This window comes from Barbus barbus, assembly GCF_936440315.1.
Source record: "Barbus barbus genome assembly, chromosome: 18".
NCBI classification, from domain to species: domain Eukaryota; kingdom Metazoa; phylum Chordata; class Actinopteri; order Cypriniformes; family Cyprinidae; genus Barbus; species Barbus barbus.
The window spans coordinates 958,961-973,640 of NC_136746.1; the positions used below are offsets into that span (position 1 = coordinate 958,961).

The 14,680-nt window shown below is 40.3% G+C and overlaps 1 protein-coding gene across 1 annotated transcript in view; it reads left to right on the plus strand.

The window, feature by feature from the left end:
• Window positions 1-14,680, plus strand: part of slit1a (slit homolog 1a) — a 117,105-nt gene that overhangs the window by 82,723 nt on the left and 19,702 nt on the right. The window contains exons 20-25 of the mRNA XM_079439510.1: window positions 1,313-1,479; window positions 1,577-1,709; window positions 9,245-9,313; window positions 9,401-9,472; window positions 9,558-9,629; window positions 13,847-13,918. Coding sequence (XP_079295636.1) covers window positions 1,313-1,479; window positions 1,577-1,709; window positions 9,245-9,313; window positions 9,401-9,472; window positions 9,558-9,629; window positions 13,847-13,918 — 585 coding nt within the window. The remainder of the gene's footprint in view (window positions 1-1,312; window positions 1,480-1,576; window positions 1,710-9,244; window positions 9,314-9,400; window positions 9,473-9,557; window positions 9,630-13,846; window positions 13,919-14,680) is intronic.

Below are 14,680 nucleotides of genomic sequence, written 5' to 3' on the forward strand. Positions count from 1 at the left end.
GGAAAAACAGGAGGGTTGACAGGTTTTCTGAAACTAATCAATGGATTTGTGTAAGAAAAATATCCATAATCAAACTTTGCAAACTGTAATCTCTAGTTTCTGCTAACTGTCGTATGCATGTACATGAGAGAGTGTCGTTCCAGCGGATGACGTAGGACTTATTCACTTCAGAGGGCCTTTATGCACAGCCCCAGTAGAGCCGTTCCTGGCTTCTTCACAGTTTGTGTGTGCTATGTGTCAGTATTGAAGTAATTCTTCTTCTCAGTGGTCAAAGACGACCAGCTAAGTGGTGAGTTGCACCACCTATCATGCAGGTGTGAACCAGACGGAGGCGATCAGTTGTTTCGTGTTTGCTGTAAAAGCACCGTTTGTCTGCGTTTCGCTTCATGTTATCTCTTCGCAATCAGTGTGAGAGGGCCTTTTTTGTTGAACTTCACCTCAGGGCCAAGATACCAGGACTGAAACCATCAGAATCCAACCCTTGACATATATTTTATAGTTTCTGGCAACGAGTCATAATGTGTCATTTCGGCCACAGTTCTACTGAACATTTACACGTTTGGCAGATGCTTTCATCTAAAACTGATTCACTTTTTATTGAAGGTCTACATTTGATAAGTTCATGCATACCCTGGGAATCAAACCAATGATCTACACAATTCCTTTTTTTTTTTTTTTTTTTTTTGAACAAGTGTGCTGCATTGTAAAACTGAAACAAACTATTATAAATGAATAAGGTGATTATACAAACACTCTGTATCTGGCTTTTACCCAATTTCAATGAAGCCTTATTAATGCTAGCATTAAGGCCTGTTCACACCAAGAACTATAAAGATAACTATCATAACTATGTTCACATCTATGAATGATAACATTCTGTTTATTATAAGCTTGTACTGCAGTTTTCTCATCTGCTGCTTTAAATGCTGGAGCTCTTTAACATCATTCTGATTGGTTGTCAGTGTTTTGATTATTTATTGTTATAGTTGTAGTGAGGACTTCCATATTCTCATAGATCTAGAATGATTACTAAAACTTTATAGTTATAGAATGAGCCTGAATGCTAGCCTTTAAACAATCTGCTGATTAGTGACAACATGATGAAATGTACTCCCATAATTCACACAAAGCATGATGGGATGTAGGAAAAAGGTTGATACCAGTCATTATGCTGCACCATACAACACAGATCCAGTGTTGGGCGTAATGAATTACAAAATAATACTCCATGGAAAGAGTACTTTGTTGTTTAGGACATGTTTGTTGCTGCAGAGATGGCCAATTAATATCTTTTTGTGTGTGTGAATGGCAGAAACCTGTTGGCCAACCCGTTCAACTGTAACTGCCATCTGGCGTGGCTGAGCATCTGGCTGAGGAACCGTAAGATCGTGACGGGAAACCCACGCTGCCAGCGGCCGGCGTTCCTCAAAGAGATTCCCCTGCAGGACGTGGCCTTGCCAGACTTCCGCTGCCAGGAGGGTACACGCTCTTCTCTTCATAAATATTGATTTGACACACTGCGGTGTTACGTTTTCACAGGATGATTCACTGCTCCGTGTGTGTGTGATGTGGGCAGATCAAGGGGAAGCGAGCTGCGTGCCGCCCATCCAGTGTCCCTCGGAATGCACCTGTCTGGAGACCGTGGTCCGCTGCAGCAACAAACACCTGCGCGTCTTACCCAAAGGAATCCCGCGCAACGTCACCGAGCTGTGAGTCAACGCCCTGAACGCCATTATTCCTTCTGTCTTTGTATCGTTTCCAGCATCAAGGAATACATTTTTGCCTCAAAAGAGGGAGGAGTCACAGCCAATCAGAGCTTATGTCATAAGATAAGGACCAATGCGATTTCACAGTGGGAGGAGCTACTAGAGCAATTCACAGTGATAGAAACCCAGCAGAGTTGAGATTACGTTTAAAAAACCCCAGTTTGGATTACAAAGTTTTAACAAACTAAACTGACATATGCATATTTGTCATTCATACATAAATGAAACAGGTCAGATTTCTGTAATAGTACTAATAAGCTCAATGTGTTTTTAATACACAATAACTAACTTATCAATATCAATATTATCAATATACCCAAAGTGTTTCAGTCTCATACATTTGCTTGTTCCACAGCTAGTCATATTTGAACCAAGTTCAAACTTTTAAATTAATAGCTATTAATAAGCTATTTGAATAAATGCATAGATGTAAATAGTTAATATTAAACTATGCCATGATTATTGATTGATTGATTGATTGATTGATTGATTGATTGCAGAAATCTGTCCAGTTTCATTTATGTATGACTGACAAATATGAATCACTTATGAAACTTAAGTGTTTCTACACAAAACGTGAGCGATGGCTAGGATCAAATCTCCCGTCTGGTCTCAGCTCGTGTACGCAAGTTTTTGAGTTAGCCTGAACTTGTGTGCAGCATAGTAAATCTGATGAAGAATTGTATAATGACAGCATTTTGTTCATTTAGATTATTTTCCTGACCGACTGACGCACCTGCAGCGCTTCAGTGAACAGAGAAAAACTAGAAATTAACTATATAAAAGGAATAAAATAAATACGGCTACGCAAACTATATTTCTGTTAATTAACAGATTAACAAAAGAAAAAAAATTGTGCGACTAGTATAGGCTATGCTCGTATGTGTTTTATTTGTTTTCTTTATAGTTATCTTTATTTTATCAATTGATGTGCACACACACAACATATCAGTTCTAGAGTTGCTAACTTGACATTTCAGCCATTGATCATCAAACTAAAATACAGTCAACCAAACTTATGTTACACTGCTCAGTTTAAAAGGTCTGCTGTAAAATCAGCGTACAGTGAAAATTGTAACATCTGGATTCTTGTCGAATAAGAGAGGGTTGTGAGCCCAATGCATTTTAGTTTTGCTTTAAATCAATTCATTTTAGTTTGACATTTGTATGCTCTTTATAATGAATTCCACTATAGCCTAATTTGTGTTTTATTTCATAGTTTAATATACAGTTTTACAGCTAATCATTTTTCATTCTTTTTCTGTAATACGGATAAATTTAAAGGATTTGTGGTGGAGTGAGGGGAACTAAATAGGCTATATAGTGTTTACTATGTTTGAGAATGAATGAGAATGAGAATGAGCTTTATTGGCCAAGTATGTTTACACATACAAGGAATTTGTTGTAGTGACAGAAGCTCCACAGTGCAGCAGAAAGACAGCAACAGGACAGGACACAGATAATAAAACAAAATAACAAGAAATAGCCAATAACCAATGTACAAAGCAGCAAAAAAAACAATATATAATATAGACAACTATGTATGTACAGCTCAAGTATGTGCAAATTAGAAATTAGAAATAAAAATAAAATAAGGGTGGTGAATGGATAATGTATTAGTTGTGTGTTCCACGTTTATTTATTGAGTGTTCATGAGATGGATTGCCTGAGGGAAGAAACTGTTCCTGTGTCTGGTCGTTCTGGTGCTCAGAGCTCTGTAGCGTCGACCAGACGGTAACAGTTCAAAGAGGGAGTGTGCTGGATGTGAGGGGTCCAGAGTGATTTTACCAGCCCTTTTGCTCACTCTGGATAAGTACAGTTCTTGGAGAGTGGGGAGGGTTGTACCAATGATTCACTCAGCAGTCTGGACTACCCTCCGTAGTCTTCTGAGGTCAGACTTGGTAGCTGAGCTGAACCAGACAGTTATTGAGGTGCAGAGGATGGATTCAATGATGGCAGAGTAGAACTGTTTCAGTAAGTCCTGTGGCAGGTTGAACTTCCTCAGCTGGCGAAGAAAGTACAACCACTGCTGGGCCTTCCTGACAATGGAGTCAATGTGAATATCCCACTTCAGGTCCTGAGAGATGGTGGTGCCCAGGAATCTGAATGACTCCACTGCAGTCACAGTGCTGTTCATGATGGTGAGTGGGGGGAGAGCAGGGGGGTTTCTCCTGAAGTCCACAATCATCTCCACAGTTTTGAGCATGTTAAGCTCCAGGTTGTTGAGACTGCACCAGACAGCTAGCTCCTTAACCTCCTGTCTGTAAGAAGACTCGTCACCGTCCTGGATGAGAACGATCAGTGTGGTGTCGTCTGCAAACTTCAGGAGCTTGACAGAGGGGTCTTTAGATGTGCAGTCGTTGGTGTAGAGGGAGAAGAGCAGTGGGGAGAGAACACAGCCCTGAGGAGCTCCAGTGCTGATGGTTTGAGTGCTGGATGTGAATTTACCAAGCTTTACTAACTGCTGTCTGTCTGTCAGGAAGCTGTTGATCCACTGGCAGACGGAGGTGGGGACGGAGAGCTGAGTTAGTTTATTTTGAAGGGTTTCCGGGATAATGGTGTTAAAAGCAGAGCTGAAGTCCACAAACAGGATCCTCACATAAGTCCCTGGTCTGTCCAGATGCTGCAGGATGAAGTGCAGTCCCATGTTGACTGCATCATCCACAGACCTGTTTGCTCTGTAGGCAAACTTCAGGGGGTCCAGTAAGGGTCCAGTGATGTCCTTCAGATAAGCCAAAACCAGTCTTTCAAATGATTTCATGGCCACAGACGTTAGGGCCACAGGTCTGTAGTCATTAAGTCCAGTAATTTTGGGTTTCTTTGGGACGGGGATGATGGTGGAGCGTTTGAAGCATGAGGGGACTTCACACAGCTCCAGTGATCTGTTGAAGATCTGTGTGAAGATGGGGGCCAGCTGATCAGCACAGATTTTTAGGCAGGCTGGTGACACACCGTCTGGACCTGGTGCTTTCCTTCTTTTGTTTTCCCTGAAGACCTGGCACACATCTTCTTCGCTGATTTGAATTGTAGGTGTGGGGGAGAGAGGGGTTGCTGGAGGTGTTAATGGTTGTGTAGAAAGGTGTTCAGGACGGGTGTGGGGTGATCGTTCAAAATTACAAAAGAACTTGTTTAAGTCGTCTGTCAGGTGTTGATTCTCCAGAGTGCTGGGGGGGGGGGGGGGGGTGTTTTGTAGCTGGTGATGTCCTTCAATCCTAACCACACTGAAGCAGGATCACTGGAAGAGAATTTGTTCCTGAGCTTGTCAGAATAATTCCTCTTTGCCACTCTGATCTCCTTTTCCAGTGTGTATTTGGCCTGTTTGTACAAGACTTTATCCCCCTTTCTGTAAGCATCTTCTTTGGCCTGACGGAGCTGTCTGAGTTTGGCAGTGAACCATGGTTTGTCATTGTTGTAGAATAGATGAGTCCTGGTAGGAATGCACATGTCCTCACAGAAACTGCTATAAGATGTTACAGTCTCTGTGAGCTCGTCCAGGTCATTTGCAGCAGCTTCAAAAAGAGTCCAATCAGTCAGGTCGAAACAGGCTTGTAGATCCTGCTCTGTTTCGTTAGTCCATCTTTGTAAATATTACTGACCAATGTTTAATATACATATAAATTAATGTAATTGTTTGCAATTACAAGGTTAACGGGTGTTTTTGAAGTAAAATCAATTTCTTTTTCATAAGATTACTTCCTCTTTTGGGTCGGGTTTTGTTTCTCCATGTCGTAAACTCTGGGGGCAAGGCTTTTACCGGTGTGTTTTTAGAGGTGTGATATTCAAATGATTATTGGGTCACACTTTATATTAGGTGGCCTTAACTACTATGTACTTACATCAAAAAAATAAGTACAATGTACTTATTGGGGTCATCTGTGATTGCATGCAGTTTCTGACACTCGCTAAAGCATGCAATCGCTTTCTTATGTGCGCTGTTTTACCGGTTTCACTTTCGCTTTCGAAACGATCACGTTCAGCAAGAAGGGGAGAGGATGGAATGTGGGGGGCACCGTAACTCTGCCCGCGAATGCCCCCTCTTGGTGCCGGCCCTGATTTGAGTATTTAAGGTTTCTCTGTGAATCAGGAAAATCTGAAAGTGAACACACCCGCACGCGGAGGGTTAAAGCCGTTGCATTCAATATCTTTAGACGGTAAATTTAGATTTCAAATTCAATATTGCTTTTAGAACTGTTGAAATTATTTACTGTATGTAACGCAAGTACTTTATAAGTAACTGTAATTAAATTACCTAAAAATGAACAGTAATCCCTTACTTTACTTTTTCAGTGGATAAGTAATTTAATTACAGTAATGCGTTACTTAGTAACGCGTTACACCCAACACTGGTTAAGGTCACCTAATATAAAGTGGGACCCTTGATTGTTTTCAGCCACCACATTTATCAATGTACAAATATTCCTACGATGGGTTTGGCGGCATACAAATGTTTCATGAATCACACGTGAACCCTGTTATAAGTTGATTTGTGTGCTTGTTTCTACGTTACATTAATAAATTTATTAGCAATTTATATTAATACATTTATAAGCAATTCAAATGCATAAATCTTAAAGGAGTGGTTGACTGTTTTTTTTTCTAGGCTTGATTGTGTTTATGGGGTGCAGTCTAACATCTGTTTATGCTTCGTTTTTTAAAAAAACACATTATTTTTCACATAATTTACCTTTATTATACACCACTCTGTCCCTTCTCTGACAAACGTGCTGATCATTTCCTGGTTTATGAAGCCCCTACCTCAGAAATACACGATTGGTTAGCTGGCTCAGTGTGTTGGGATTGGATAAACTGCCTCTAGTGCGCATCTAAACGGGTGCATGTGCTCCGGTTGTATTGTAAACAATGGCGTCGCCTGTATTGCTTATCAATTTGAGCCCGAATGAGACGCAGAAGATATTAGTGAAGAGGATCACGCAAAACTTGTGTAAGCACGTCTCTTAATGGTTTGTTTGTTTGTTGTTGTCTCATACTTTTAGATACGCTGTTATTTGTAAATGCTACTGCTTCTGTTAGGTTTTACTAAACGGTTTTATCCTGATTAAAGTTTTAATAGGCTACAGCATGGCAACCGCACACGCGTCCATGTATTACGCTTCTCATTGCTATGTGAAAATAAGTGTATAATTGGCACAGTTCATTGTTGGAGCTGAGCTGATGATCTGAATGAGAGAGAGAGAGAGATGCAGAGCATGTGCAGAGCAGGGCGACGTGAGGAACAGTATTAAGAACTGCTGCTTTAGAACATTGATTTTGAAACTATTGAATCCATTAGAATCGTTAGAAGACAGAATCGCAATTCATTTATGAATAGATTTTTACGTGCACCCCTAGTTCTCTTTCAAACAATAGCTCGGTATCTCACTATGGGAACGCACCCAGGCGTGATAGACTATGGAAGCACCAATTACACCACGTCTGTCCGAAGGATGGACCAATCACAGCTCGAGACAAGGAGCCCACCCCATCCCTATATATACAGCTATGATCCCCGAAACGGCATTCTTGTTATCTTCCCCGTGAATACTTTCCTTCAGCACCTAGGCTGCGCTGCTTTCAGTTCGTAGACGTACCATCAAGCTTGATGTTGCAGTGTAGTCAAGGCAAAATGTTCGCTCTATTTCTCTCTCAGGGACGAAAATACTCCGTTGGGTGTGGATGCGCTAGCAGATTTTTCACCCCACCCAGAATGACTCAATCTTTGGGTCTGGCCCGTGAGGGGTTGAATCTAGATGCACTTGGGCTGATATAAACATTATCCAGAGCATTAGAGCTCGCTGTATGATTAGCCTCAGCCTTTAGCCTCAGCTAAGCGAGTGGGTGAATTACATGCCTTGTCGGTTTATCAAGCATGTCTGAGTTTTAGTCCGGATGACAGCAAAGTTATGCTGCTGACAAACCCAGCTTTCGTTCCCAAAGTTGATTTTCTTCTGCAGAGGAGAGGAAATTGCACACTTTGTATCCTGTACAAGCGTTATGCTATTATGTAAACAGGACATGATTGTTCAGGAAGAAAGATCAGTTATTAATTTCATGGGCCACTCATTATAAGGATAAGCCAATCTCCTCGCAGCGCCTTTCCCACTGGATGGTGGAGGTTATTGAAATAGCCTATACATCTATGGGTCTTCATTCCCAAGAGGGCCTTAGGGCCCATTCTACATGAGGAATTTCTACCTCATGGGCGTTGTTCAAGAAGATTTCGGTGGGAGATATTTGTGCGGTGGCAAGTTGGACTTCCCCCCATACATTTATCAGATTTTACCGTCTTGATGTCACTGCGCCTTCATTGGCTCATGCGTTTCTTAAAGTTGGCTCTTTGGAGAATTGAAAGGTTATCTTTCTTCCTTTTCGAGTCTGTTCGGCGGCGTCTGAAAGCATGTGTTACGGGAGTGGGCTATATCATTTCCATAGTGAGATATTTTTGTATTTTTTATTGTTTTTTTGAGTGTTGTTGGTTTCTTTCATTTAAGATTCTTTAAAAACTCTTTAATCGTTCTTTAAAGATTCTTTTTTAAGATTAACAGACCTTTTATCACATCACACCTGGTTTGCACGCAGTGTTTAAAGGTAAACCATACAGCAGTTGATGAATATCTGAAATACAGATGGTTAATCTGTGCTTAGACTTATCTTGATCTGGTTTTTGACTGCATCATCTGATTCACTGTAGACAACACAAAGCAAAAGGTTAAGATTACTATAAATTAAAATTCTTTCTTGTTATCAGTAAGAGGGTTGTATATGGTGTGGGTGGTGGTCAGGGCTGTAGTGTGTGTGTGTGTGTGTGTGTGTGTGTGTATGAAATGAGAGTGGTTTTCAGTGGGAGTGGCACACACAGAGCGTCTGCAGATGCCTGTCGTTCCTCTGAGCGTGAAAACCTCTCATTTGGCCAAAGCTCTCACTGACTCTAGCCAGGTGTGCTGCGCTCTCAGCCCGTCATTAAAGCGTCTCCTCCTACCAAAACACCACGAGCAGGTGCTGAGAGGCGCGTCAGTTCTGCCCCACACCCAGCAGACTTTCACACACACATGCACGCACGCACGCACACACACACACACGTTTGTTTTTGTGAGTTGTGGGGACATTCCATAGGCGTAATGGTTTTTATACTGTACAAACTGTATATTTTCTATCGTCCTACACCTACCCTACACCTAAACCTACCTTTTACAGGAAACTTTCTCAATTTTTACTTTCTCAAAAAAACTCATTCTGTATGATTTATAAGCCTTTTGAAATATGCGGACATGGGGTAATGTCCTCATAAATCACCTTCTCCTTGTCATACCTGTGTCATACCCATGTCATTATACAAATTTGTGTCCTCATTTGTCACAAAAACACGCACACACAAAGGAAAAAGCATCATAAAAGTGGTTCACACAAGTCCATTGAAGCCACATGAATGTGAGAAGCTGATAAATATGTAAATAGCTTTAACAGTGAGTTTGTGTCTGCAGGTATCTGGATGGAAACCAGTTCAGCGTGGTGCCAAAGGAGCTGTCCAACTTCAAAAACCTGCAGCTAGTGTACGCCTCGCTCTAACTGTTCAACACACGTGTAATGGATAAGTTGTCATCTTGGTTTGACGGTCATGTTGTGATCTTTCATTTCAGAGACCTGAGTAACAACAAAATAAGCTCGCTGACCAACTCTTCGTTTGCCAACATGAGTCAGCTGACGACCCTGTAGGTCTTCCACAGCATTAATAACACGCTGAGACCGCTGTGAAACTGAATCTCACTGCAGGATTTGTCTGATTTTTTCCTGCAGGATCCTGAGCTATAATGCTCTGCGCTGTATCCCGACTCTGGCATTTGGAGGTCTTCAGTCGCTCCGCTTGCTGTACGTACATTTTTATGAACAAAAAAGCAAAAATAACAAAAAACAAAAATGACTGCCTATTTGTTTGAAAGAAAAGCACAGTAGGTTTTCTAGGGATAATCAATATAATTTTTTTTTATCATGTTTAATGATTAATATATAAATATAATATATAGACTATATATATATATAGTTTATATATATATATATATATATATATATATATATATATATATACACACAGTGTCATGAAAAGGTTTTTTTCCCCCTTCCTGTTTTTAAATTTTTTGCATATTTGTCACTCTTAAAAGATTCATATCATCAAACTAATTTTACTATTACTCAAAAATAATGAAAGTAAATACAAAATGCAGTTTTTAAATTATGATTTAATTTATTAAGTGAAAAAATCTGTCCAAAGCCACATTATTTTAGAAAGCTGAGTTAAATTTCACAAGCCAACCCCAAGCCTGAATACCACCAGACCTGTTGAATCAAGACATTGCTTAAATAGAACCTGTCTGACAAAGTGAAGAATGCTTAAAGAGCAACACATCATGCCGCAATCTAAAGAAATTCAAGAACAGATGAGAAACAAAATAGTTGACATGTATCGGTCTGGAAAGGGTTATAAAGCCATTTCTAAGTCTTTGGGACTCCAGAGAACCACAGTCAGAGCCATTATCCACAAATGGAGAAACAGTGGAACAGTGTGAAGTGTTGGAACAGTGGTGAATCTTCCCAGGAGTGGCCGGCCTACCAAAAGTACTCCAAGAACGCAACAACGACTCATCCAACGAGGTCATGAAAGAACCCAGAACAACATCTAAAGAACTGCAGGCCTCACTTGCCTCAATTAAGGTCAGTGTTCATGATTCGACAATAAGAAAGAGACTGGGCAAAAACGGCATGGGAGAGTTCCAAGGCAAAAGCCACTGTTGACCAAAAATAGCACAAAGGCTCGTCTCACATTTGCCAAAAAATATCTTGATTATCCCCAAGAATTTTGGGAAAATATTCTGTGGACCGATGAGACAAAAGTTTAACTTTTTGGAAGGCATGTGTCCCGTTACATCTGTCGTAAAACCAACACAGCATTTCATAAAAAGAAAATCATACCATCAGTCAAAATGGTGGTAGTGTGATGGTCTGGGGCTGCTTTGCAGCTTCAGGACCTGGACGACTTACTATAATTGATAGAACCATGAATTCTGCACTCTATCAGAAAATCCTGAAGGAGAATGTCCGGCCGTCAGTCTGTGGCCTCAAGCGCACTTGGGTAATGCAGTAGGACAATGATCCCAAACACACCAGCAAGTCCACCTCTGAATGGCTCAAGAAAAACAAGATTAAGGTTTTGGAGTGGCCAAATCAAAGTTCGGACTTAAATCCGATTGAGATGCTGTGGCATGACCTTAAACACTCCATTCATGCTCAAAAACCCTCCAATGTGGCCAAATTAAAACAATTTTGCAAAGAAGAGTGGGACAAAATTCCTCCACGGCGATGTGAAAGACTCATTGCCAGTTATCGCAAACACTTGATTGCAGTTGTTGCTGCAAAGGGTGGCACAACCAGTTATTAGATTTAGGAGGCAATTACTTTTTCTCATAGGGCCAGGCAGGTTTGGAGTAGAGGTCTGTGCAGGACTGTTTTTTTAGTCCCACTCCCGCGAGGTTATATTCCGCACCCTCCCACTCCCATGATATATTCACTCTTTGTTCACCCGCTGTCTGCTTAGAATAATTTTCTTCCCGACCTGACCGTTCCTGCTAAATTTAGATCTCATTTCCAGAATCTCACATTTAAATTTCTGCTACTAAAGAAAGAGAGATAAAAGTGTAGTCTGCACAAAATTGTATTTGTTATTTTATTCGTCTTGTCAAGAGTCTTGAATTCATTGACAATCTTAAGACACAAAATTAATTGAACATTTTGCTGCCAACACAGTAGGAAAAAAAGTGTCACAGAGAAAATAAAAATATCGTTGGCTACAAAAATTGTATTTCTTATTTTTATTCGTCTTGTCAGGACACAATTCGTTTAACATTTAAAACACAATAGGAAAAAGTGTCGCAGAGAAAAAAAAAGTAGGTTGTACAAAAATAGCTTATTAGCTATTTTATTTGTCTTGCCAAAATACTAAATTCGTTTAACATTTTGCTGTTAACACAGTAGGAAAAGTGTTGCAGAACAAAATAAATAAATATGACATCTGTCATTTAAAATTATAGGTTAAGCAAAATATAAACAAAACCGTGTTGAACGTTTTTCAAGGACAGTGCATCCACACTGTGCTCCATATATATTTGTTACAGTTTTAAGCTGCTTACACACAAAATCTTTACTTGTCACACAATTTCTGAAAGCTGACACTCAAACAGCAGAAGCACACACCAAATCTGCAAAACCAGACACTAATTCTCAGCCTTTGACTTTTTGCAAAACACAACGCACAATTCTCTATGTAACTGGTCAGCTTGTGATGAAGCAGGGAATGGTCTCTGTCAGTTGTGTGTCAGTAACCCAACACCAGCGCTGCTGAATTCCTCAGAAGCTGCAGCATGGAAACAGATAAACCTGAGCTCCGGCTGAGGGCAGGTGTCCAATAAGACCTGCACAAAACACAGCTGCGCTCATACACGATGTGCACGTCAAGTCAAGTCATGTTTATTTATATAGAGCTTTATGCAATACTTTACATAATAGTGTCTTTATTCAGCTCAGTTTAGTTCATTGTTATTTCAGTTTAAATCAATAACAGTGTCTATGTTGCATAGTTTGAGAGATAAACACAATTCAACTATAAAGATGCTCAACAGAAGACAACAGTGTCATAAATGTTTGGGCCGAAATTTAAGATTTATGCCGTTGAATTACATTTTTGATCAGGGTGGATTACACAGTTTTAAGTTATTGTGATTCATATTTGTCAGTCATAAATGAAACAAGTCAGATTTCTATAATAGTACTAATAAACTGAATGTGTTTTAAATGAACAGTAACCAGGTTTATATATGCATCATCAATAAATCCAATTCGTTTCAATCTTATATTGTCACGAGCAAACACAAGGGAAGCAAGGAGACGAGAGGTAAACTTCAAAATAACAGTCTTTAATTCAACAAATCCAAAACGGGGTAAACCAGGTTGGGCAGAGACACACAGGAACAAGACATCGACGTTAATACCGGACACTAGACAAGGGAAAACACAGGGCTTAAGTAATAAACGTAAACGAGATAATTAAACAAACACAGCTTGAACAGCATGAACATAAATGAACTAAATGGGGACAGGAACAAGAAAGTAACCAAATATGGGCATACACAAGATAAAACTAGGTCAAGGGGAGCACGAGACAGAAAACCACAACACAAGACAAGACACAGGTCTGACATATACAGTATCTCACAGAAGTGAGTACACCCCTCACATTTTTGTAAATATTTTATTATATCTTTTCATGTGACAACACTGAAGAAATGACACTTTGCTACAATGTAAAGTAGTGAGTGTACAGCTTGTAAAACAGTGTAAATGTGCTGTCCCCTCAAAATAACTCAACACACAGCCATTAATGTCTAAACCGCTGGCCACAAAAGTGAGTACACCCCTAAGAGAATATGTCCAAATTGGGCCCAATTAGCCATTTTCTCTCCCCGGTGTCATGTGACTCGTTAGTGTTACTAGGTCTCAGGTGTGAATGGGGAGCAGGTGTGATAAATTTAGTGTTATGGCTCTCACGCTCTCATACTGGTCACTGGAAGTTCAGCATGGCACCTCATGACAAAGAACTCTCTGAGGATCTGAAAAAAAGAATTGTTGCTCTACATAAAGATGGCGTAGGCTATAAGAAGATCGGCAAGACCCTGAAATACACGCAAATAATGAATTATGCCATGATTTTTGTGGTTTCATCAATGTGTGACTGAGAAATATGAATCACATTTTTATATTATTTTATTAGTTTGTTTATGTTAAAATTGTGTGTCCAAATGGATATAAATTTTATATGCAACTCAAATACATAAACCCTAAATTTAGGCCTAAGTATTTTTTGAGTGTAAACCCCTACTGAAACTTTTTCAAGATCCAAACCCAGACTCTCTCCTACATTGGAGACCATGTGAGCTACATCTGTCATGTCATCAGTGTGTCCCGAGAAACATCATGTCAAAAACAGTGTCCAGTGCACTGCTAACATCACTAACGGTTATCTCTTGTGTTGTTCTAAGGTCTCTGCATGGTAATGACATCTCTGAATTACCCGATGGGATCTTCAACGACGCTGCATCGCTGTCACATCTGTGAGTAATGGGTCCAAACAAATGCATGTGACTAAATATACAGAAAATACACTTCACAAAATACTGTGTGTGACTAATCTGAGCACTGAATATACTGCAGACCCACAGACACAGAGCATCACATCCCATCTGTTACGGCTGCTTTGCCCTGAAGCTGTAATTTAGAGAGCCATAAACACACATACTGGTGTCTTCCCAGGGTTTGTGCTCTGGTGGTCAGTCTGTCTGTCCTCAGATCCTTTAACCATCTTCACATGTTACCAGCGGCTGTTCGGTGTGAGACCTAGACAGAACGAGTGTGAGCTAGCGTGGCCAAACACTGCCTGTTATAAAACAGATCTAAAATCACATTGGATGAAGTCACTGAAGCTGACACACACACACACACACACACACGCATGTTGGTTTTTGTGGTTTATGGGGAGTCAAGTCAAGTTACCTTTATTTATATAGCGCTTTTAACAATGTAAATTGTGTCAAAGCAACTGCACAATATCCAAAAAATAAGGAAATGGTGTGCCATTGGGGAAAAAAAAATAATAATAATAATTGCAATCAGGTCGACGATATCGCTGGAAATGAATTGTCCCCAATTAAGTAAGCCAGAGGCGACAGCGGCAAGGAACCAAAACTCCATCAGAGACAGAATGGAGAAAAAAACCTTGGGAGAACCAGGCTCAGTTGGGGGCCAGTTCTCCTCTGGCCAAACGAACCAGCAGTTCAGTTCCAAACTGCAGCAAAGTCAGATTGTAAGGGCTCAAC